At 40.1% G+C, this 22,896-nt stretch overlaps 1 protein-coding gene across 1 annotated transcript in view; it reads right to left on the reverse strand.

Moving 5' to 3' along the window:
* csmd2 (CUB and Sushi multiple domains 2) overlaps positions 1 to 22,896 on the reverse strand; it is a 240,948-nt gene that overhangs the window by 198,766 nt on the left and 19,286 nt on the right. Inside the window, exon 3 of the mRNA XM_034892760.1 lies at positions 5,174 to 5,286. Coding sequence (XP_034748651.1) covers positions 5,174 to 5,286 — 113 coding nt within the window. The remainder of the gene's footprint in view (positions 1 to 5,173; positions 5,287 to 22,896) is intronic.

The following is a 22,896-nucleotide window of genomic DNA, read 5'->3' on the forward strand; positions in this document are numbered from 1 at the left end:
AAATGGAGTCAAAAAATGTTTAAATAATTGACAATTGTTAAAACAGAGAAACCCAACTTAGAATCCATAATCTGGCAAGCAGAGCTAGAGCTAAATAGAATGCTTCACATTTTGAAATCACCACAGAGATACTGGTAACTTCCTGAGATGATACACAGTGGGTTCTCTGATTAAGTACAATCTTTGGTCATTGTGTGTTCTCAAACTGGTCGCCTGCTGACCATAGTGCTGTATTCTAACTGAACTAATCAAAGCAGAACAGTGGCGCTACGCCAGTGGCTTCTGGTCAAACCGACTTCATACAAAGCAGCACAAAGCAGTGTGTCAGCTTCTGTGACACCTTCCTGGTGTTTCTCGGCTGCCTGGGTAGTTCAATAGCAGTAAACTGCAGATTACTTCTGCCAACAGCAAGTATGAGGCCGCCATATAATAGAAAAAAAGATCTATTGTTATAATAAAACAGAGCTCTTGGTTGCGGCCCCCAAGGCGCTCCCCCAGAAGGTTTGAGATCTCATCCTGGATGTTGATGGGTACACCATCTGTCCATCCTGTGAGGTCCGCAACCTTGATGTAATCCTGGACTCCAACCTCTCTTTCCACACTCACATCAAATTCATCACCAGATCAGCCTTTTTTCAGCCCAAAACCATCTCCAGACTCCGATCATCACTCTCAGACTCCGTGGCCAAAACCCTCATACATGCTTTTATAACCTCCCATTTGGACTAAGGCAATTGAGTCCAGTCTAGGGACCCAGCAAAACCCTAGAAAGGCTCCAATATTTCCAAAACTCTGCCACAAGGGTCCCTATCCACACCAAGACTTGGCAGCACATCAACCCAGCCGTCATCTGAACAATTAATTGCGTCTGTAATAATATCGCAATATGTTAAAACACGATTTCCTAATTGCAAAGGCTGCAATTTGGTCACGTGACTCGTGAGAGCAAATCAGTCTGCACTCCGCAGGAACCACACTCTGACAAACAATGTTCAGGAAGCTGTCACAGCCGCAGTTTCAACAGTTAATCCCACTGCAAGACCACCAGCAGCATGCTACTAACGTTACGATATCCTCTCTGAGCAAGTGCAATGTTGCACGTAGCACACAACTTCATGAGGGGGGAGGGGCTGGAGGCAGCTCTTCTGTGTGCGCTGCAAAAACATTTACACCACCAAATACACCATTGTGTGTGTGTATACATATATAACTTATTTAACTATCTAGTAAAGTTCAAAGACAGTGTTTAAAAAGTGCAATCCACATGTTTACATATGTTTATTACAGTAAATAATAATTAAATAATGATTAAATAATGCAAATACTAATAAGTCCCCATATCGGTCCCCAGAGTCAGAACTAAACAGGGTGAAGCAGCTTTCAGTTTCTATGCTCCTCATATCTGGAATAAACTCCCAGAAACCTGTAGATCCGCTGCTACTTTCAGTTCTTTTAAATCAAGGCTGAAGACCTTCCTTTTTGATGCTGCCTTTCTTTAAATTAATGCTCATTTCTTTCTTATGCTGCACTGTAACTTTTATTCTGGTGTTTTATGTGTCCTAATGTTTCTATTTTGTTTTCAACTGTATATTCATGTGTCTTATTGATTTTTAATGCTTATGACTTTTAACTGTTTGTACTTGTGTTTTATCTGTTTTAATGATTTTGTGTAAAGCACTTTGAATTGCCCTGTTGCTGAAATGTGCTATACAAATAAAGCTGCCTTGCCTTGCCTAAGTGTTAGCCACATATTTGTTTTTATAATTCTGCAATCTGCATTTTTTAACTAGTTTGTTTCAGACTTTCATATGGATGTTTACACCAAGCTTGGTCAGTGCTCAATATAATACTGGGATTGAAGTAAATAATATATGGTGTTCATATAAATTCCTGCATCACCTAATTTCATCAACACATACAGGCCTGGCCTCCAGGAAAGAACAGTTTGTTTAATCTATCTAATTGGATGTTGTTCCTACTATACAGTGATTTATTGCTTGTCTTTCTTCAATAATACAGAAGACAAAGAGCTTAAAAATAATCACATAAAATTGCAATCGCAATATTGGTGAAAAAAATTTAGATTATTTTCCAAGATCGTTCAGCCTTACCCTCATCCACCTTCACTGGCTCCCATTTAAGTCCTGCATCACATATAAATCCTCCTTCTCACCTACAAATCCGTCCATGCCCTGGCCCCAGAGTACCTCCTCCACCCATACACCGCACCCCGAAACCTGCCGTCCTCAGATGCTGACCTGCTCTCCATTCCCCATACTGGACTCTGTACCTTCACAGACAGAGCCTTTAGTATTACAGCCCCATCCCTCTGGAACACTCTCCCTGCAGATATCCAAAATGCTATATTTCTGGACATTTAACAAAAAATAAATCCTGAAACACCACGTATTTACCACAGCCTACAACCTCCTTTAGCTCAGCCACAGTAACTTTCTTTTTTAAAGGAGTTATATGAATAAAGCATGGAATAAAACAGATTGCATTAATTGTTTTTGTTTACCTAGTCTGCTCTTACCATCCAGCTGTTTTAGGCCTTTCTGTGGTAATTTTAATCAGTAATCAGATGAAACAGGTCTAGCCACAGGGTCCATGTGCATTATCTCTGGCCTTTGTGCCAGGGAGCCCTAGCGGGATTTAAGGGGCACAGAGAAGTCAAAGAACCTGTGTGTACCAAGAGGTAAATTGCCAAAGAGGTTAAAATGAAAATAAGGATAGAATATAACAGAACAGAATGAAGGGACGCAGACAATGATGGGGTTTCACTTTATCTGAAGACATAAAGCTCAAAGCTTGATATGCATGCATATCCTGTGTAACAAAGACCAACTGTGGGTGGACTTCCATCCATTTACCGATGCTGTGCTTTACATATCTCCTGTTCTACTCTCCCATTAACATTTACTCTAACCTACAGGGCAGCACCACGTGTCAGCACTATGGGGCCTCGCTTTTTACCATATGCAACGGGTCATTGCAGTTATTCTCACCAGTGTCATGTGAGATGGGTGACAGGTAATTTTGGTATTGCATTCCGTTCCCCTGGTGCTCAACAGGCTTGATATCCCCAAACCAGTATCCATAGAACTAAAGTCATCACTAAAAAGACTTAAGATTTCACTGTGTCTCATGAATAGCTTCCACTTTGGCGCACCGCCCAAGTAGATTGAGACCGTCAGTCCCTCCCCCTCGTAAAGTATTGCCCCACGTGCATGACAGAGCCAACACTTCACATCAGGCTGAGAGACTATAGTTAGTAGTAGCAGGCTGCTGGTGGTCTTACTGTGGGATTAACTGTATTAACAAACTGTAGAAATCGGGGCACCCAGATAGCTCAGTTGGTAGAGCGGGTGCCCATGTATAGAGGTTTACTTCTCGACTCAGCCGGCCCGGGTTCGAATCCAGCCTGCGGCCCTTTGCTGCATGACACTCCCCCTCTCTCTCCCCTTTCACAACTACAGCTGTCCTGTCCATTAAAGGCATAAAATGCCCAAAAAAATAATCTTACAAAAAAATAAAAACTGTAAAAATGACACGGCCACACTGCTGTAAAAAGCTCCCTGAACGTGGAGCTGACCCGAGCTAACCACTAACTGAGCTAATCATCGCTAACTGAGCCTTCAGTTACCGTTCTTCGTGCCTGGATCCATTAACTGTATTTATGGACTGGAGCCCGAATAAAACCCAAGGTTTTACTAAGTTGGCTGTAAAAGTTTTAAACTATAACTAAAGCCTAAAAAACTGTGTGTTTACGATCACAAACACAGATTAAAACACTTTCAAAAACAAACAATGATCTAACAAAAAAAAGAAAATTAACTTTAGGTAGCCTTAATCTTATATAATTTAACAGGAATTAGGAGGAGACAGTGGTGAGATTTGTATGTTAGGTTCAGTATGGATCAAAATCCACATATTAAGGTTAAGTTACATATAATAACCTATTTGGGCTCCGGGTAATCAGGTATTTTATCTGCTGAACGATAACATTTGAGAAGCATACCAGATTGAATTGAAAATGCACATCATGGCTACACTTCATATGTATCATCTTTTAGTCAGATATGTTTAATGTGTAAATAGTTATCTGTTAAAGTTAGAACACTGGATTTACATTATTTACTTATCTTTATTAATGTATGTGTGACTATACTGTACAGTGTAAGCATGTGAGTAAATGACTGCATGTAGTACAAAAATAGAAATAGTAGTAGTTTAAGCAGTAAAATGCCTAGATAAGTCAGTAAATGTCTACTGTCACCTGTTTTTTTTTAAGTTTCTGCAAACATATTTCTAGCAAGAGACAGTTACATCATCCAAGGTCAGGAGCTAGACAAGTCTGACATCTGTTTCCACTAGTGAGAAAGAAAGGCACAACGCCCCAATTGCCTCCCAGTGGAGTTAACAAACAGTCTCTTTGCTCTTTTGTCTTTGGTTTTATCAAGTCACGCAATGTAGTCTTAGGCCTCCCGAGTCGCTCGATGTTGCTTCATCGAGCCACATCCCTAAATTCACAATATCTCAAAAAGACAGACAGGCCCCTGTCAGGTAATTAGCCTAATTAGTCACTCGCTTGTATTGCCTTCCCCTCCCTATGCTCGCCTTTTCTTCCTGCGTGGGTTTGAAGAGTGCCATCATTAATATCATCCCGCCATGGGTCATAAAGTATTCCATGTCACCGTGATAAAGGTCACAGCCCTTGCCTGGGAATAGAAAAGAGATGATAACCTAGCTGGATAGAATGGCTTAAAATTAAACCATCTGATAAAAAAATTAGTTCAAAGCACACTAGCTAATTTTGTACCCAAACATGAGTTACACAATCCACCATTTTCTCTCCTTTTTTTAGAAAAATGTTCGACATTTTGCTCAGTAGCTCTGAAGCCTTTTCCAAATAAGCTATGGAATACTAACTGAAGCAGCTGAAAATCCCACCATATTTAAAAATGATTGTCATAAATTACTGCAATGATGAAGAAAGGACTTAAAGAAGATTAAACTTGAATATCAGTCACAAAGTCACAAATCTCTGAAATGACTTATGTGGTTTATTTCAGAAGTACTTTGAGATTGAGTTTCTACATTTGTATTGCAGGAAGAGATAGCAACATGATTATTAAGAATGGCTCAACAACAAACACAGAAGTTGTATTACCTTCATAGACAGCTTTAAATCCCTGCCCGCTGACAGCGTAGTCAGACAGCAGCCACAGTGTGAGCCTGGAGCCTGTACTCACAATGGGTGAAGGCAGCTGGAACCCTGTTAACCTGAGAAAAAATGGACAGAAGGACAATCACGGTTAGAGGAAGAAAAAAAAGATCCAATCAACAGCACAGTTGGTTGCAAGGTCAGGTATGAAGCCCACTTCCATCAAGCCAGCTGTTCCCTTTAGCATTCAAGGATAACTTTTTGTATAACGAGGACCTGAATCATCCACAAATTACAAAAATGCTAAGACCTCAACTGGACAGAAAACCTCAACAGATTTCTCTCCATCAGCTAAGACAGAGTAACTGCAATCATGAAGCTGCAGTAAATTAGAAACACAGCAGCCAGTATGGGAATGAACAAAAAGTTGAACACGTAACAAAAATAAAAACTGTCAGACAAAACAGGACCAAGTAACACGGCGGATATTGCTCACTTCAATTTGTTTTGACCACGTAGTCAAGGCGGTACGCGTGTTGCTTAGTTGCCTTAGCTGCAAAGTGCTGCGGGAAAACCTGAATAATGCTATTGTGCCAAGCACGTGCAAATTTAGTACGATTTCTTACACAGTAAACACAAAAATTAAACAGTGTATTAGCGAAACAGTGCAAGATAGTAGCAGTTTAGTTGTTAGCCTTCTCTAGTTTTTTAGCCCCTTCTCATACAAGTCATGCTTTTACCTGAGTTTAATTCTGTTTTTCCTGCAACAGATAGCATAAGAAACTAGATCATTATTAATTTTGTGGTGTGTGTGTGTGTGTGTGTGTGTGTGTGCGTGTGTGTGTGTGTGTGTGAGAGAGACACCCTTAATGGAGAACTTTATAACTTCATGAATAACTTTCAAGTGCTGACCAGACTTATGACTCTTGCTTCACTGGAATTGTGGGTAATGATGCCCTTACCTGGAACTGAGAAAACTGGTTATATAAACCATCTGTACATGTTTGCATGTGTCAGAAAGTGGCTATCATCAGTATTGCTTGGCTGTGTTTTGTTGCTTCGTGCTGCTTGCCTGCATGGCTACGCATATTGAATAGTGGACATTGTTAATGTGTTGCTGCTTCCTTTTGCCCTGCATCTTCTACACTGTCTTGGTAAGGCATTATTGGGATGCTGTCTTCTGTACATTTTAACCATTACCTCTCGCCAGAGGACTGTAGTTGAAAATTAGCCAGCTGGCTAACACTGGGACATTGACAAAAATGTTGATTCGTTGTGCTTGTGAATAAATGAATAAAATGTATAGAATTTTTTTTTTCAAGCTATTTTTTAGTAAAATATTTCTCATTGGTGATGATAAACAACAGTTAAACAAACCCCACACCTATGCTAGCTACTGTTACCATTCCTCTGTTTATGTTTCATTAGCCATTATATGAGACTTGTCTCCATAGCTGTAAATATCAATAATTAATATAATTTCTGGATAGTTGTACGCATGGAAAAAAAATGCATGCCGATTTGACATTAAAAAATCACGGCATAATTCAACCTAAATGTAGCATGAAGCTTAACGTTAATACATAAATTAACGTAAATTACTTGATAGTGTTGATTTATATTTGCATGAGGATAGCTAACTATGTGTTTGTTGGGGCGACTATTTCGGTGATAGCGTGGGAGAACGGTCGCCTGCCAATCGGAAGGTTGGGGGTCCGATCCCTGGCCCCGCAGTCCCATGCCGAAGTGTCCTTGGCAAGACACTGAACGCCGATTGCGATCGGAGTGTAACGCTAAACCTGTGAGTGTTTATCTGACGAGCATGTGGCACCTCATACAGTAGCCTTGGCCACACAATGGTTCCTGTACTATGTAAAAGCGCTTTGACTAGGCGTTAAGACTAGAAAAGCGCTATATAAATAGTCATTTTACATTGACATTGTTTAAAAGAAAATTTACCTAAACAGCGTTGTTTTCGTTAAATTAAAATCACACCGTCCCCTTAGCTTACTTAGCGTTACTGATGGCGACATTGCTGCACCATTTTTCAAGCTGTTAACGTTGGCCATTTAGCATAGATAGCTAGCTACATTAAACGAGTTAGCCACAATACAAAATTCACCTTGGCTGTTGTCTGTTTGCCTTAAACAACTCTGCTAGTTGTGTGTATTCGTTATTCGTTTGTATTTGTTTGTTAGCCAAGCACAAGTCTCTCTCTGGCTCTCTAACGTTAGAATTTTGGAAGCTAACCACTTTCGCAACTAACGCATGCTAGCTAACTATTTAATCCACTACGTCGTGTTCTAAACCGGGCTAATAGATAACGTTAGGTAGCAGTGGTGTCTCCTTTCTAACAATTTAACGTTAGCTAAGCATGCCATCTCAATCATTTTTAGTGTACCTGTGAATGAAGGGCTCCGGGGCTTTCTGCTGCGGAGCAGCTTGTCCTTTCAGTCCGCAAAACCATAACTAGCTAGTTCAGCAGCTAAGGTCATAACTCAAGCTTTTAACAGTCTAGTCTCAGATATATCTAGTCTGCCTGTGTGTCACACATGGAGTGAACCGTTTGTACGCTAGCTGATTTTTGAAACTCTAGCGTTAACTAGCTAAAGTAACTGAGTCAGTTAGCTAAAGTAACTGTATCAGTTAGCTAGCGTTATATCAGCGATGGCCATGTGCATCATACTGTGAAGAGAATTGTTTCTCTCAGACCATGGTGTTGCAGTGTTAAACAAAATAACCATTATTCTAACTTTAAATGAAAATGTCCTTGATACTTTGCTGTTACTGATTAAAATACAAAATGATAATAAGATATAACCGGCCCGTCAGACACCGCCTAGCAAGAGCCTGAGTCTGACCGAGGTTTCTGCCTAAAAGGAAGTTTTTCCTCGCCACTGTCGCACTGTTGCTTGCTCTGGAGGAAACTATAGAACTGTTGGGTCCTTGTAAATTCTGGAGTGTGGTCTATCTGTATAGTGTCTTGAGATAACTCTTGTTATGAATTGATACTATAAATAAAATTGAATTGAATTGAATATAAGCTAATGTTGTTTGATTCCCTTATCACTTTAGAATATGCTAACCCAGTCAAATTACTGTCAATTGTTACCCTGATTTTTGGAGGTAAAAGCAGATTGGTAAGACGTTTGGAGACGATGTCTGATAAAGTAACCTACTATGGAGTATGCTAATAGTGTGGCAACTACAACCTCCAAGTTATAAAAAATGTACTAAAATTTTGGGGAAACTAACAAGTGATACAGGCAATATACTGTAGGCCTACACACACATATACCAGTAGGCCTACACATAAAAAACAGATCCTAAACAAATTTTAATAAAGGACAATGTCATTTAACTGACTTTTAGCTCACTCTTAAAAGTGCCTCTTTAGTTTTCTTTTTATGCTCCCATATGCATGTGTATCCAGCATTTTACAATCTATCACATCCCTGCCTTTTATCTCTCAGTGTTAGAGGGGGCATCAGTATTTCACTTAATCCTTGAGTAGCACATCGAAGGTGGAGGAAAAATTGCAAAACACCAGTGCGAGAAAGATGAATGGAACCAAAAAGGGAAGAGGACTTTAATATATGCATGATTTCACTCCTCTCTGTGAGATTGTCACGGTAGGATATCAGCTAAACGATGGGACACATGTTCATGCAAATAGCCCCTTCGCAGACCACAAATTGAGTTGGAAGGCAGCCATCTTGGTTCAGCAGCGCACTGCAGGGAAGGGGGGTTGATAGAGGGTACGATGGAGAGGCTGAAAGGGCATCCAAATTGCGATAATCTGGCATAAACCAGATACGGACCCAAATTATTTTTCCAGGCTAAGAGAAAATGAAATGGATACCGTCAGAAAACTGGCTACACATGCGAAGGGAGATTCAATATTGCAATGTGATATGGGCTATGGCAATCTGTGGCGTGCAGCCCATATTGTGAAAAAGACAGAAAGGGGATTGCCTTTTGTCGATGAAAATATGTGAGATATGATTGCAACTGAGCGATAGAGTGGTAAATTGAAGGAGGGAGGATAAAAGAGAGTAAGAAGAGGACAGAAAGAGTGAGTTAAGTTAAGGAAATCGCACAGTTATGGGAAAGCATTGGCTGCTGCCTTCCCACTGTATGGAAAGCCGCGTAATCCCAGAAATAAGGGCCTCTGAGGAAAAGAATAGGTGTAGGTGTGCATGGCTGCATCCACACTGAATAGTATATGCTGTATGTGTGTGCAATTCTTGTAAAAGTGCATGTGTGTGTGCATGGAGGGAGCAGAGGTCTATTAAGAGGGCTTTCCACCTGACTGGCCTCAGCTTCATCTCAATGAAGAACCTCTGCTTCCAATTATCCCACCACTACCCATGGGAAGGAGAGAAGGAGAGACAGAAAGAGAGGGAGCCAGAGAAAGATGGCTGCATTGGAAAATAGATATTGTAATGGGGAGATGACAGTATTGAAGAACAGGTTGAAGTAGGGCAGAATATGAAAAAGTAGGGAGGTGAGAGAGAAACATTGGTATGTGGGAATGTAAAAACTCCAACCATGAGCCTGAGTTGAGTAAGGATGAGTCATGGTGAGAAACTCCATTGGTCTCTACAGCTTGTCACACAAACACAGACATGCAGTCATATTCATTTGAACATTTCCCTGTGTGTATGTGTGTGTGTTTTATCTCCCCCAAATATATGTGTGTATACAGCTGTAAACAGACAGCGACTAAATCAGGTCATTCGTCCTTTAATAATCTGCTTCACTAACTGAATGTGTGTGTGTGAATGTTCTCAGGATGGAAGCTAAGCATAGTGCTGATACAGCTGATTTTCCCCCAGATGGAGGAAAGAGGGAGGAGGGGGAAAAAGAAAAAGAGATACAGCAGCAAGATTTTGATGGCTGAGTATGAGGGGAGACATTAGCCAATAAATGATGGGTGGTAAGAGAGAGACAGGGGGAGAGGCAGTTGAAGTGCAGAGTCAAGAACTATGTGTGTATTTTATTGTGGATGTCTGCGAGTGTGTGTGTAAGTACTCTTTCTACACAGGACTATGTGCAGCTATAACTTGTGAGTGGTCAAGGCTGATGCGCTGTTGTGCATTGTAAGCTCTAACTCTCCTCTGCCTATCACACTAACAGAAATGCTGAGAACTAGAGCCCAGTCATTTCAACACACACACACACACACACACACTAACACACGTCAATGCTTCCAGTTCCAACTCTTCAGTATGTTTTTTGGCAAAAGAAAAACTATCTTCAATTGCCATGTTAGGCTATTTTTCTTGTTGTTATAAAAAGGATGGAGACGTCAAAAAATGCACCCTTGGATCTAAACTGGTGCCATTCAGTGTGTGTGTATGTGTCCGTGTATGACTCATCGCCACTTAGAGTGAAAAAAGCTGACCGTGGAGGTTAAAATGGCACTCCATTCCCACACACATGATTTGATTTCTCCAGCTAATAGGAAGACTTTCACAAGCAATAAGAGTCTAGATCTATCAGCCTTCTTATCTTTTTTTTTTTTGGATAAGCTATAATGTTCCACGTCACTTTGCCCAAGGGCGTGATCTGGCCTTGATGGAGTTTTATGGTTAGCCTTCAGCACTCTTTATTTAATATGACACCCTGCAAATGTGTTAGCAGTAATCTTAGTAGTTTTACAGGGGAAGAACACATTGCAGCCTCAAACATGTTTATAACTGTGTGGACTTTAAAATGTGGCACTTTTTTTTTCCATTTCTTTTTCCATATTTCTACATCACGTCCAGAAAGCATGCAGTTCTACATCAAAGGCAAACCTAGCTAGAGGCAGCAACAATTAGCAAATCTCACACTGTACACAGCTTTCCGCATATCCCACACCCCGACAACATTTCAAACACAACTGACGTGTTTTTGAATAAAACTGACTTATTCTTCACGTCTGTCTTGTGCAGAAAGACGGGCTGCAGCATCAAGTTGGTCGTTAATACAGTATTTGTGTGCGTGTGACATCACAAGGTATTTGCGCATCGCGGGTGAACATTTAGAGAAGGAGAGTATCTCAGATGTCTCTGACACTGAATGCTGATGGTGAGATAATCAACCGCATTCACCACCAACTGAGAAAGAGGGAGACTGAAATAAGGGAAAAAGCAAAGAGGAAGGGAAGGTAAGAGGAGAAAAATATAAGCAGTGACTCAAGGAGATTTGGGGGGGTGGGCAATAGCTTGGCTATGTGAAAACTTAAACAGCAAAATAATGGAACATAAACTTTTGAGTCTAGGGACAAATAAGGGCGAGAGAGGAATCCAATGCAATGATGAAAACAAGTGAATAATTGACAGTGTCAGAACAGTGATAGAATGCCTTACTCATCAGTTGTGTTCATTTTTGGGCCATAAAAAGACACGGATGGCAACACAGGACTGATTAGCTGTCATTTGCTGTGCAGTATAGCTAAAGTCATCACCAGCTAAATTAAAGGATGGGTGCGTTCAAATGAGTGGAGGAGTTTTGGAACACTACCAAGAGCTTTACCAGAGATAAGTGCGCCATAGTCTTAAATTATCTCTGTTTCTCAATCTAATTCTACCTGAGGGTTGGAGCAGTTATGGCATACACACACACACACACACACACACACACACACAGACATAGACAAACACACTAACAGCTACTACTAGTACTACAAACAACAATGAAAACAACATTACTTCCTCTGGAATGTCTGCCGGTCAGTGAGTGAGCAAGATGTGAGAGCGCATAGATGCAATGTGAGCACTTGTAGAATACGATTTGAGAGCTTGTAGAAAAAAGTCTGTACTTTTTTTGTTTTTTCCACTTCAGTCACTTTTCCAGTTTTTCATGTTACATAAACAAGCCAGACAGAGTTGTCCCTCATCTAGCGTCAAAAATACGAGAACAGATTTATTTCTACAAGCTTTCAAATCATATTCTACAAGTCCTCACATCACATCTCCGCCCTCTCACGTTCTGCAGCATATACACCTTCATATGTGATAATCTGCACTGTAAATACATGTGAGGCAACACTGAGGGCTGCACGATCACTTGTCTTTGAGTACAAGAATATTCAGCCAATAATGCAAGTGCAAAAGTCCATGCATAGTGCTTGAGGTACTATTTCAATACTTTAGTCCTTCACAACATTGTTTGTTTTACTGACAAACATGCATTTATGGTCATAATATGTATAGATACAACTACATGAAAAGATTCATAATTGACTGCGTGGATATAGAGTCTGTGAATAAACAACATAAAGGCTGTGACAGTAGGGGTAAGGAAGTAAAACAAAAAAGAATTGCATTCTTTGTTCATTTGTTTCCCTGTTGTAGAGACATAAGTCAATTACACTTACAGCAAACAAATCAAGGCTGACAAAGGAAACAAGGGGACGTTCACTGTGTTTCTCTCTGCTCGGCACAAATCGCTTTGCAATAATCCTCGGGCGGAAAACAATTAGGGATAGAATAAAAGTAATTCCATGTCTTGCCACTCTGGCCCTTTGGAAAGCAAAAAAGTTAAGTACTAGCCATGAGATATGTGGTTGTTTACACGCCATACCGGTGTGCAGGTCTGATGTTTGTGTGTGTGTGTGTGTGTGTGTGTGTGTGTGTGTGTGTGTGTTTGAGTCCATGGAGCAATTATGACACACAAGCATGCAGTAAATAATCAAGGAGAGAAAAGGACAGAGAAGCAATAGAAAACAAACACAAAACAAGGTGAAAGTAATTATACAAAAATGACCACAAATATGAAAAAGCTAGCCTACATTTTAGATATGTATGTGTTGTATAACAAGGTGTGTACTATTGATTTGACCTTACATACTTATTTCTATTAGTTTGTAATATTTATAAAGGGCAGGGGGTGTTACAGTTAGTAGTAACAGTAGTAATTGCAGTTGTTCATCTGTGTGAAAATGATACTAGCAATGTTGGAAAGGTCCAGCTAAGCTTGAATAAACAGGTTATATGACGCATAGAGCAAAGAAGATCAAATTATGTGTTGATGAGTCAGCCTTACAGAGCCTAACAGACAAAACTGGCTTAGTGTAGATGTGCGAGGAATGAGGTATGATTTGAATGTGAGTGATAAAAGAAAGAAAGAAAGAAACAAACAAACCACTAATGTACACTTGGGCAATGGCTGAGTGCAATGTTGCCTTCCCCAGAATCTCTCAGATTAAAAGGTTGGTTTTTAATCAAATGCAGCCATTTGCCACGTAAAGTCCACACCTAACCCCTCTTTCACCAGCTGAGGCTTTTGCTTGCATACTGTGTCTTTCTCTCTCTGCCCCTGACTCATCCTGTCCCCCTGTCCCCTTCTGGACTGGACTACCACTGTATACAGCCAAATGCATGTCAACACCCCTTGTCTTTTAGATGGTTGAGCTATGTAGCCAGCCATCTTTATTCTGCCTACGTACTGTATCTCTGAATGGTCTATTGTTACTCCATCTGGAGGAAATAGCCATCAATGGGCACTCACCAGACCTATTTGTGTCACTGAATAAATCTGAAAAGTGAGCAGCGATTCAAAGGTTTAGGCTAGTTTTTTATGGTTAATTCCAATAAGTTAAATGTTAATGCTATAGCATCTTATGGTGGGCATGTAATAGTAATAGCAATGTGGAGAAGGACCTTACCTGTTTCAACATCATAGTACCACCTTACCTGAAACCAGCTCCATACAGATTAAAAAAATGTATATGTTTATTAATCCCCAGTGGGGAAATTACAATTTACAGTCTTTGTACACTCTTTGTTAGTAATCACACACAGGCCTGAAATACACACACATGCTCAGAACTTATGCATGCACTAATGGAGAGATATCAGAGTGAGTGGGCTGCCAGCCCTGAGAGGTTGGGGGGGTACGGTGCCTTGCTCAAGAGCACCTGGCAGTGCCCAGGAGGTGAAGTGGCATCTCTCCAGCCACCAATCCACACTCCATACTTTTTGGTCCATATGGGGACTTGAACCAGTGACCCTCCGAACCCAACTCCCTACGGACTGAGCTACTGCCACCCCCACTGAAATGGGGTTTTGGAATTTGGTTTGGAAAAACTTGACTGGCTTGAACAAATCAAAGACCTTAACCCCATCCACACACTTTTGGGCTGAACTGGAATGCAAACTATGACCCAGGTCGTATGGCTTAACGTCAGTCCCTGAATCACCAAAGCTCTTCTGGCTGAATAAGAGCAAATCCCTCCCGCCAGTTGCCAATTCTTGCTGAAAGTCTTTCCAATGTCCTCATACGTTTTGTCATATAGTTTGTAAGGCATTGATTGTTCATATAAGGACTGGATATGGATATGGATGAGGAGCGTGTTTGCGTGTACAGTATGTGCATTAATCCACGTCTGCGAGGCAAAAACTACCCCTTTGAGATTTCAACAACGGATGAAGCTCTGAATCTACTGTATATTCAAAATGTCATCATTTGCACTGCAATCTCTCTCTCTCTCTCTCTCTCTCTCTCTCTCGCACGTGCTGTGATGTTCAGTTATTCCCCAGAGGGATGCCACTAAAAAACTCCAAAACAAGTTTGAGCAGAAGATCGGATTAGCCAGCAGGGCTAACAGGGAGACAGTGACCAATGGAGCGCCCAACCAATGCTATTTGCTTTCTACCCGTCGCTCTTCTTTCACTCCAGTGGCAATGATGATCAAAGAGCAGCAAGGCAAAGGAGTACAGTAGGGGAGGGGAGAGGTTCGTTTGTGTGTGTGTGTGTGTGTGTTACTGAAGTACAGCACTGGTAATGATCTATTGGCTCTCACAAACACTGATTTACCTCGACTGTCTCCCCTTTAGTCCCTCTCCGCCTGTAGAGCTCAACATTAATGCCCTCTATTTCTTAATTATGTCTTTATTAGTATGAGAACAGGATTATTATGTTTTATTGTAGTCCTCAACATCTCTGAACTGTACTGTATTATTTCTAGAAACTGATCCATTATGCCTTATCCATGACAGCAGTAATATGGAGTGTTAGGGTTCATCTATCCAACAACCATCCATTCTGCTGTGCGTCAGCCAATCGTCTTGCTGCTCCCTCAGTGCAAGGGACACCTAAACACTCGTCAAATTCAGATTGGTGTCCCGGCTCCTAAATGGTGGAATGAGCTCCGCAGGGACATCAGGACAGCTGGAAGTCTACACATTCCACCGCAGGCTAAAAACACATCTCTTCCGACTGCACCTTGGCTAAGAAGATTGATGGTTATAAAACAAAATAAATAAATACAAATATTGCACTTACATGTGGCAGTTTGTCTTATATGAAGCTAATGTGCTTCTATGTAATTCTTGTTGTTCTGAGTTTGTAGCTTAATGGATAAATGTACTTATTGGAAGTCGCTTTGGATAAAAGCGTCACCTAAATGAAATGTAATGTAATTTAAATAAGCACATGCAACAAGAGCCAAATTACATGCCAGGTAATTCTTTTTGACTCAGCATTACTGGTGTGTATGTATGCACAGGTATGTGTGTGTGTGTGTGTGTGTGTGTGTGTGTGTGTGTTTGTTTGTGGAAAATGTGTTTGCTTTACCCATTATCATGTTTCACAAGGTGTTTGGATAACTAATGAGACTGAGATGCTCTGTGTCTCACAGGGATGAAATAGAAAAAAAAAGGGAAAGAGTGAAATCAAGGAAGAAAAATGTGACTGCAGCAACACCATAAAACAAACACAAGCTGCAAATAATATGCCAGGGATTTGCCTAAGTCAGGAAACAAATGGTGCACAAGGAGAATGTCTGTGCTTCACCGTCCCATAGATTACAGCTAAAGGGAATGTACAGTAATTCTTCTGTTTTGTGAGCATGCGGTTAAGGGGGGCAAATACCATGTCACCATATTTATTTTGTTGGCTGTATTTCTGTTGGGTTTTTGGTCTTTCTTTTTGTTCTGCAGTGAGATTATGTGACAGCCAAAAGAACCAAACGTTTTTGATAATTCTTCAACCTTTAACAAATAGCGTAAGCCACCATTTCAAGTTTTGTCAAAGACAAAGTCTATATGACGTTATGTGAAAAGATGAGCCTTTGGGATGATTCTGTTGTGATTAAACAGGTTTATAGTATAGTTATAGTATATTATGAGTATACAAGATTATATACTCTTAAGACAACTGATTAGTTTTAGGTGTCATCTGGAAAAGTCAGAGAACCATATAATTGAAGCCATAGTCAGTCCTCGGAAAAGCTGTTATAAATACACTTATAGATTAAGACCACATTGGTGCAATAGGCGGTATATCCTTTAGGCGAATATGGTATTATTGTGTATGTTTGAATCTCCTTTTTTATACTTTTTACACTGTATGATGTGTAATATGGACCTGTGTCTGCAATAAAGCTTTATATTTTATTTGAATAATGACAATTTTTGACCACAAGTGACATTTTTTTTGTGGATGCAGTGGATAAAAAGAAGAAATTGTTGACATAAATTATTTTTGTGTATGTTCCATTGATCTTAATTTCAGTAAATCATTTACATCTCACATTTGATCCCAAATTGGCAGCTGCATGTACTGATGACATGTTGCATTGCTCATGTGTCCTAGACAGCTCTAAATATTGGTAAGTGTCTCCCAGTGGTGAGAGACTAGCTTTAAAATTCTTCGGTTTTGTTAGTAGTCTTGTGCTATTTGTTTCAACCTGTTTGGCTGTAACATTGTAACATTGTAAAATTGTCCAGTCAAGACAAACAAGAGGTGGGCTGCATGTTGATTCTTCCTTCAATCATGACTGAAATTGCCCAGCAGGTAGACAAGTCCTCATTTCTATATCAGTGTGTTGTGTTCTCTGCTTGATGTGTTTTTGTTTTTTCATGGAATCATCGTTTGCAGGTATGTTGAATACGGATATTATCTCATAGTTGCAAACCCTATTTGAACTAGCCAAGTCCATATGGGTGCCCTACATGATGTTGCATGGAAGAACCCATGTAAAGCAATACATAGGTTGTATCATTATTCATTATCACACCACCAGCAATTGGATTTGTTTTGCATAGGAAGACATGATTCCCAGCACACATGACAACACGATTGCAGAGCATGTCATAGTATTTGGAAGCAGTGACATACAAACTAAAGAATGTATGCTGTGGGAAAGGAGCGCTCTTTTCACTCTCATTTTCCAAATGTTAAATGCTGTAGAGGTTTTTTTTGGAATTTTTGGAAAGTGCTGATAGCATGAGTATGATATATGTTCATCGCTCCTTGTACTATATGCATGACAGAGAGAATTTATGTATTAATACCACAAGCATATTGCCTCCGACTTTAGTCTAAAGCTTTGATTATCAACCTCAGAACTACACAACACTGCAGAAAACAAAGGAGCAGAGAAGTAGCTTTCTTTTAATCAGATATATGGATCACTGAACTGCAGATTAGGGGTGCTTTAGCGTAAGAGCATCGGTTAAAGAACTTCTTGGCCTTATTATCTATGGAGAGAACAGCAGATGTACAAGAATGTGAAAAGACTGTTGCTCCAAGGCACACCTAATGTGTATTTTTGCAAAAAAGTCACTGGTAACTACTTTAGCAAAGCAGTATTCAACAAGTGGGCATTAATCTTCTGGTTCAGATTTTCCATGATTGGTTGAATAGTGATTTTACAAGTATTATAACTCTCTGTCGCCTTTATTGCAGCCCTATGGTATTTTGAGCAATGGTGAAGGTGGGGCACAAACATAAATGAAAAGATTTTTTAAATGCATCCAGTTCCACTGTCTTCTGACAACTGGACATGGTGTTCCTTTTACATACAGTACTACTAAAACTGTTGCTACTGTTCAGAGGCTCGGCAGACACTGTTTTCATTTGAGAATTGCTCTCTTTTGCAAAAATGATAGATTGTCAAGTTTATCATCATTATTGGAAATTAAACATTTTTATTGTAGCTTTATCGACCCAAATGACTGCAAACAGAGAGGAGTCATGTCAGTGAAAAATCTATGAGGAGCCTGCTTCCCAGTGTGCTCTCCTCCTTCCACAATGTTAAATTTAGACATGCTGTACATGTTAAAACCTCTGCACACTAATAAATTGTACCGCGCCTTAGGTATTGCAAGTGAAAATTTGTGACTGACGTGTTTGTAAGTTGACACGCAAATCAACACAAGGAATTCCCTGCAGTGATAAAAGCACAACATATGCCACCCACCATCCCTTTGTTAGGTGGTGTTTATCATTTTCTATTGTGAAATTATTGGCTTTTTCTAAGTTCCTGTTATATTATGCGCCATTGCTCTATAGATTGAATACATTTCATGTTTAACAAATCACATCAAACATTTAAACAGAAATATCGCAAATCAATTTGTGCTCATTAGCTTTCTATGTACAGGAATTGCTCAAGATGACCTTATGTTAACTGATCCAGGCACAAGCCAAAGTAAACCCCTTTAACTGTAAAAAATTAGTTAACATTATTAATTAATTATTGTATTGTATGACCTGCAGAGCATTACAATTTCAAAATCAGCCATCTTTAACTCAATACATCTGATCACATCATTTTGTATACAGATAACCAATTTCTTGCACTGCCCTGCTGTGATATCACATATTTAATAAAATATGTATTCAGATTTTTCTCACCTAAAGTCAGTATTTTATTATATACTTGCATATTATATAATTACGTACTTAATTTTTTTGAGGACACATATTGGCTAAAATATGGGCATGGAGCGGTACATGAGCATAATGTTATCTCTATTTTTAGTGATTATGTTTTCATCCCTGAAGGTTTAAACGGCTCAACAGGCTGGCCTCCCAAAAAATGTGGCTCATTCTCTTGACTCAAGTGTGACAGAGAGCACAGAAGGGCTAAAAATGACTCGTCTTTTCAAAGGCTGCGCTGTATTTTCAATCTTTTATCTTGGCAGAAAAAACATTTCATACCACACCGCCGCTGAAGTGTTTCCTGTTAAGAACAATGATAGGCCTGGAGATGGAGGAATGTCAATAGCAATACACACAATGAGTGATACACTGGATGTAGGATATAAATTCACAGCCATCTTGTTGATTATTTCTCTAATCTGGGGTTACAGGGCCTAATAATTCTGCCTCACAGGTGAGCAGATTCCATAAATCTTGACATCGTTTCACTTTTTCCCAGCATGAGATGATGAAAAACAAACTATCACTCTTCCTCCTGTTTTTAGCAGACTGTCGTTAAAGCTGACGTTGATAAGTGGCAGTCTCTCCATTAACAGCCGAGATTCAAAAGGACAATAAATCCTATGGTGTGTGTGTGTCTGTGTGTGTGTGTGTGTGTGTGTGTGTGCGTGTGCATGTTTGTATGAATGCATCTGCTTGCACATGTCTGTGGGTGTGACATACCCACTGTGTGTTCATGTTGTTAAAAAGATGCTCAATCGTGACTAGCGCAAAGAAAAAAAACCATGCAGCCTTGAAGCCATATTTCTCACACAAACACACACACACACACACACACACCAATCCACCTCCCTGTTTGGAAGTGTACTCTCATACATGTTGCACAACGTGTAGCTACGTGTAGTAAGCATGTGTAGTTCAGGATGAACAGACAAATAAGAAAAGTGTGTATGCAAACACACATGGAATGCATGTTCACACCACAGTGTTCACGTACTGCACTAGTCATTTCCCAAAGTATGTGTCGTGAGCGATTGATGGCCAAAGCAGAAGAAACACTGCTGTCGCATTGTTGTACGTCACCCACTCCCCCCCACAACTTGTTTCCGCTGCCCTCAAGTGGCATATAAAATCTGTTATTGCAGGATTGATTAATCCTTTATGTAATTTATTAGATATATTATATTTATATTAGATAAGGAACAACTTATCATCTCAATTTTGCCTGACCGCAAGGGGAAATCTTCAAATAACTTAGAGTCCAAAATCCAAAGAACATGTATTTCCATGCAATTGAGAAAATTGACAAATCCTCACATTTCAGAAGCTGTGACCAGATATTTTAACCAGAATTATCTGTAACCAGAAAATGTCTGGCGTTTTAACTAACTTTCTGTCAATCGACTAATTGATGAATCAGCTCTCATCTAAGGCCTGTTTCTGTGTTTTTGTTGTTTAAATGATCAATCAGATGATCTATTCCTTAACAGTGTGCATCCAAGACCTGGTTTGTAGATAGTATATTTACATAACTCAAATTAAAACTTTGAACTACAAGCAGAAGCAATATAAAAGCGTGTACAAAACACACACACACCCCCCCACGCCCCCATGCATACTGTACAAGCAGCTGTGCTCTTAAGTGATTGCCCGAAAGCAGAAATGACTCTGAAACCTTATGTGCCCGAGAAATTACAGTTTTCCAGCCCACTGCCATTTACTTCGTGCTTAAAAGTGTGTGTCTGGCTGTGTGTTTGTGAGTGTGGTGTTCATTTTATCCGTATTCCATTAAACCATGATTCTGTTGACACTGAATCAGCTTGCTGGGATGGGCTGCCTAGATCCTCCTTTGTAAGCATCGTCTGGGTACACACAAACACACACACACGCACACACACACACACAAACACACACAGTGACACCCCAACCTTACAGCACAGGGCTGACTGTAGTATTAATCCCACTGCCAGCCCCATGCACTAGCGCTCCTTATTTAGGTCCTATCGAGCCCGCAGGCTGAAAATCTGTCCCTTCCACGCCTCCTTCTCCCTCTCTCACTTCCCCGTCCCTGCCAGACTGCCTGGCCTTTAAGTCCCACCACTCCGTCACTGAGAGGAAGACACGCGGAGGAAGACTCCTTCAGAATAGCTTTTTCCTCTTCTGAAATGTTCTCAGTGTTACACAATTGGCAGTTGCAACGGAAAACACAAAGCTTTAACGAGAAATTGTTTTTACATGTAAGAAATCTGTACAGAGTGACATTGAGTGAGCTGGTTGTGGTTCAGTGTCTCGCTAAAGGTTAAGTTGGCTGTTCTAGTCATAGGAAGACTGTCTGACTACTGTGCTACAATCCCAAAGGCTCCGTTTAACCCAGGACACTGGGATTACGCGTGTTTAGGAGTAAGTTCTATCACAATCCTTTTACTGCAAATATACAGCGTGACCAGATAATCTACTAACTGCATTATTAAAATGTAATCAACTATTGCTAATATTAACTATTTTGACAACAGACAGGTGGAAATTGCAACAAGGGGATTTCAAGGTTGATCTAAGGAAAGGTTTAGGACTGTGTCAGCAACTATAATTCATGCATACTTTACTGCCCATTTTTCTAAAGATGCCACAATTATTTATCTCTATTTTCTGCCTCTAAGGCAACAATTTCATATTCTAAGGTCACACTATTGTCATGTGGTTATGGAGTCAAACCACTTTGAAAACAGTTCATTCAACTGATGGAAAGGATGAAATGAATGTGTACTATGAATCTCAAGGTCTCTTATTTTGACAAAGTTGTGCTTTCATGACTGACTCAAAGAGCATTCAACACAAACCGCTTGCATAACAGGAGCTGTTTGTTCTATGACATGTCAGTTGTGGAACAATAAAATAAAGGGAACGGAACTGTGAAGGGTGAAATATCATACTCTAATACTGAGTCGTAGAAAGTTGTGTATGTTAAAGGAATAGTTTTTCATTTTGGGAAATACCTTTATTTGCTTTTTTGCAAATGAAAAGAAGGCTATCAAGCTTATGTTCTTGCGTTACATAAGTACAGAGCTGGAGTCAGGATGTTTGTAGCTCAGTGTAGCATCAAGAAAAAAATAGGAGTTAGCCAGCTCTGTCCAAAGTTAAAGAATTCGCCCACCAAAACTTCTCAAACAACTTCTCAAACTTCGGTACACAAACGGATGTGCCAAAAGACAAATTAGTGGTTCTAGTGGGAGGTATGTGGTGTAACTATTTCTTGACTAAGGTGAGCCAGGCACAGTGTGCACCTTCACTGAGTCTTTCTGTCACATTGAGGTTGCCATAGCGGGTGCACTGACTGCTCGGTGGGTGGAAGAATAATCATGAAATACAGTGAAACCACAAATCCCCATTTTTTAAGTTTTGTTTGTGTACAGATGAAACAAATGAGACTCACAATGCAAATTAATGTTTTGACAGTGTTGAAGAACCTGCTACCCTCTCTGTAGTAAATGCACAGACATGAGATTGATGTCAATCTTATCTAACTCTAGAAAACTGAAATAAATTGCCAAACAGAAAAATATCCAACAGGCTAATTTCTTTGCAATAAAGTCTTGACTGATGTTTAAATTACTCCGCAAAAAAAGAATTCACGTTGCGGTCAGTTTCTTTGCAGTTCAACCTCTTCTTGTGTGAAGTAACTGATAGCTTCCACAACACTGAGGGCACAATATCCACTTAATCACTTAATCACTACATCATCTTTGGAATAAATTGTTCTACTTAATTACCAGCAATCACATACCGACAGCAGCTTGTGCTCAGAATATGGGACATATATATCACACCATATACTGTTTCTGTTTCTCCATTTCAAAAGATTGCAACTTCCGTTGAAGTTTCTCATTGCTTCCCAGGTGTCAGTGGGGATCGGCAGTTTAATGAAGTGCTGCAGCAACAGACTGTCTCATGTATGCATTTCCTCCGGATTGACTGTGACTCATAAAGCAACTGCTGCAGGAGCGGGCAAAGTGTTGAGCAGACACACTCAAAAACACACTCCAGGGTGCATAGGAGCTCTAGCACGTATGCAT

Source organism: Etheostoma cragini, chromosome 14 (assembly GCF_013103735.1).
Source record: "Etheostoma cragini isolate CJK2018 chromosome 14, CSU_Ecrag_1.0, whole genome shotgun sequence".
NCBI lineage: Eukaryota > Metazoa > Chordata > Actinopteri > Perciformes > Percidae > Etheostoma > Etheostoma cragini.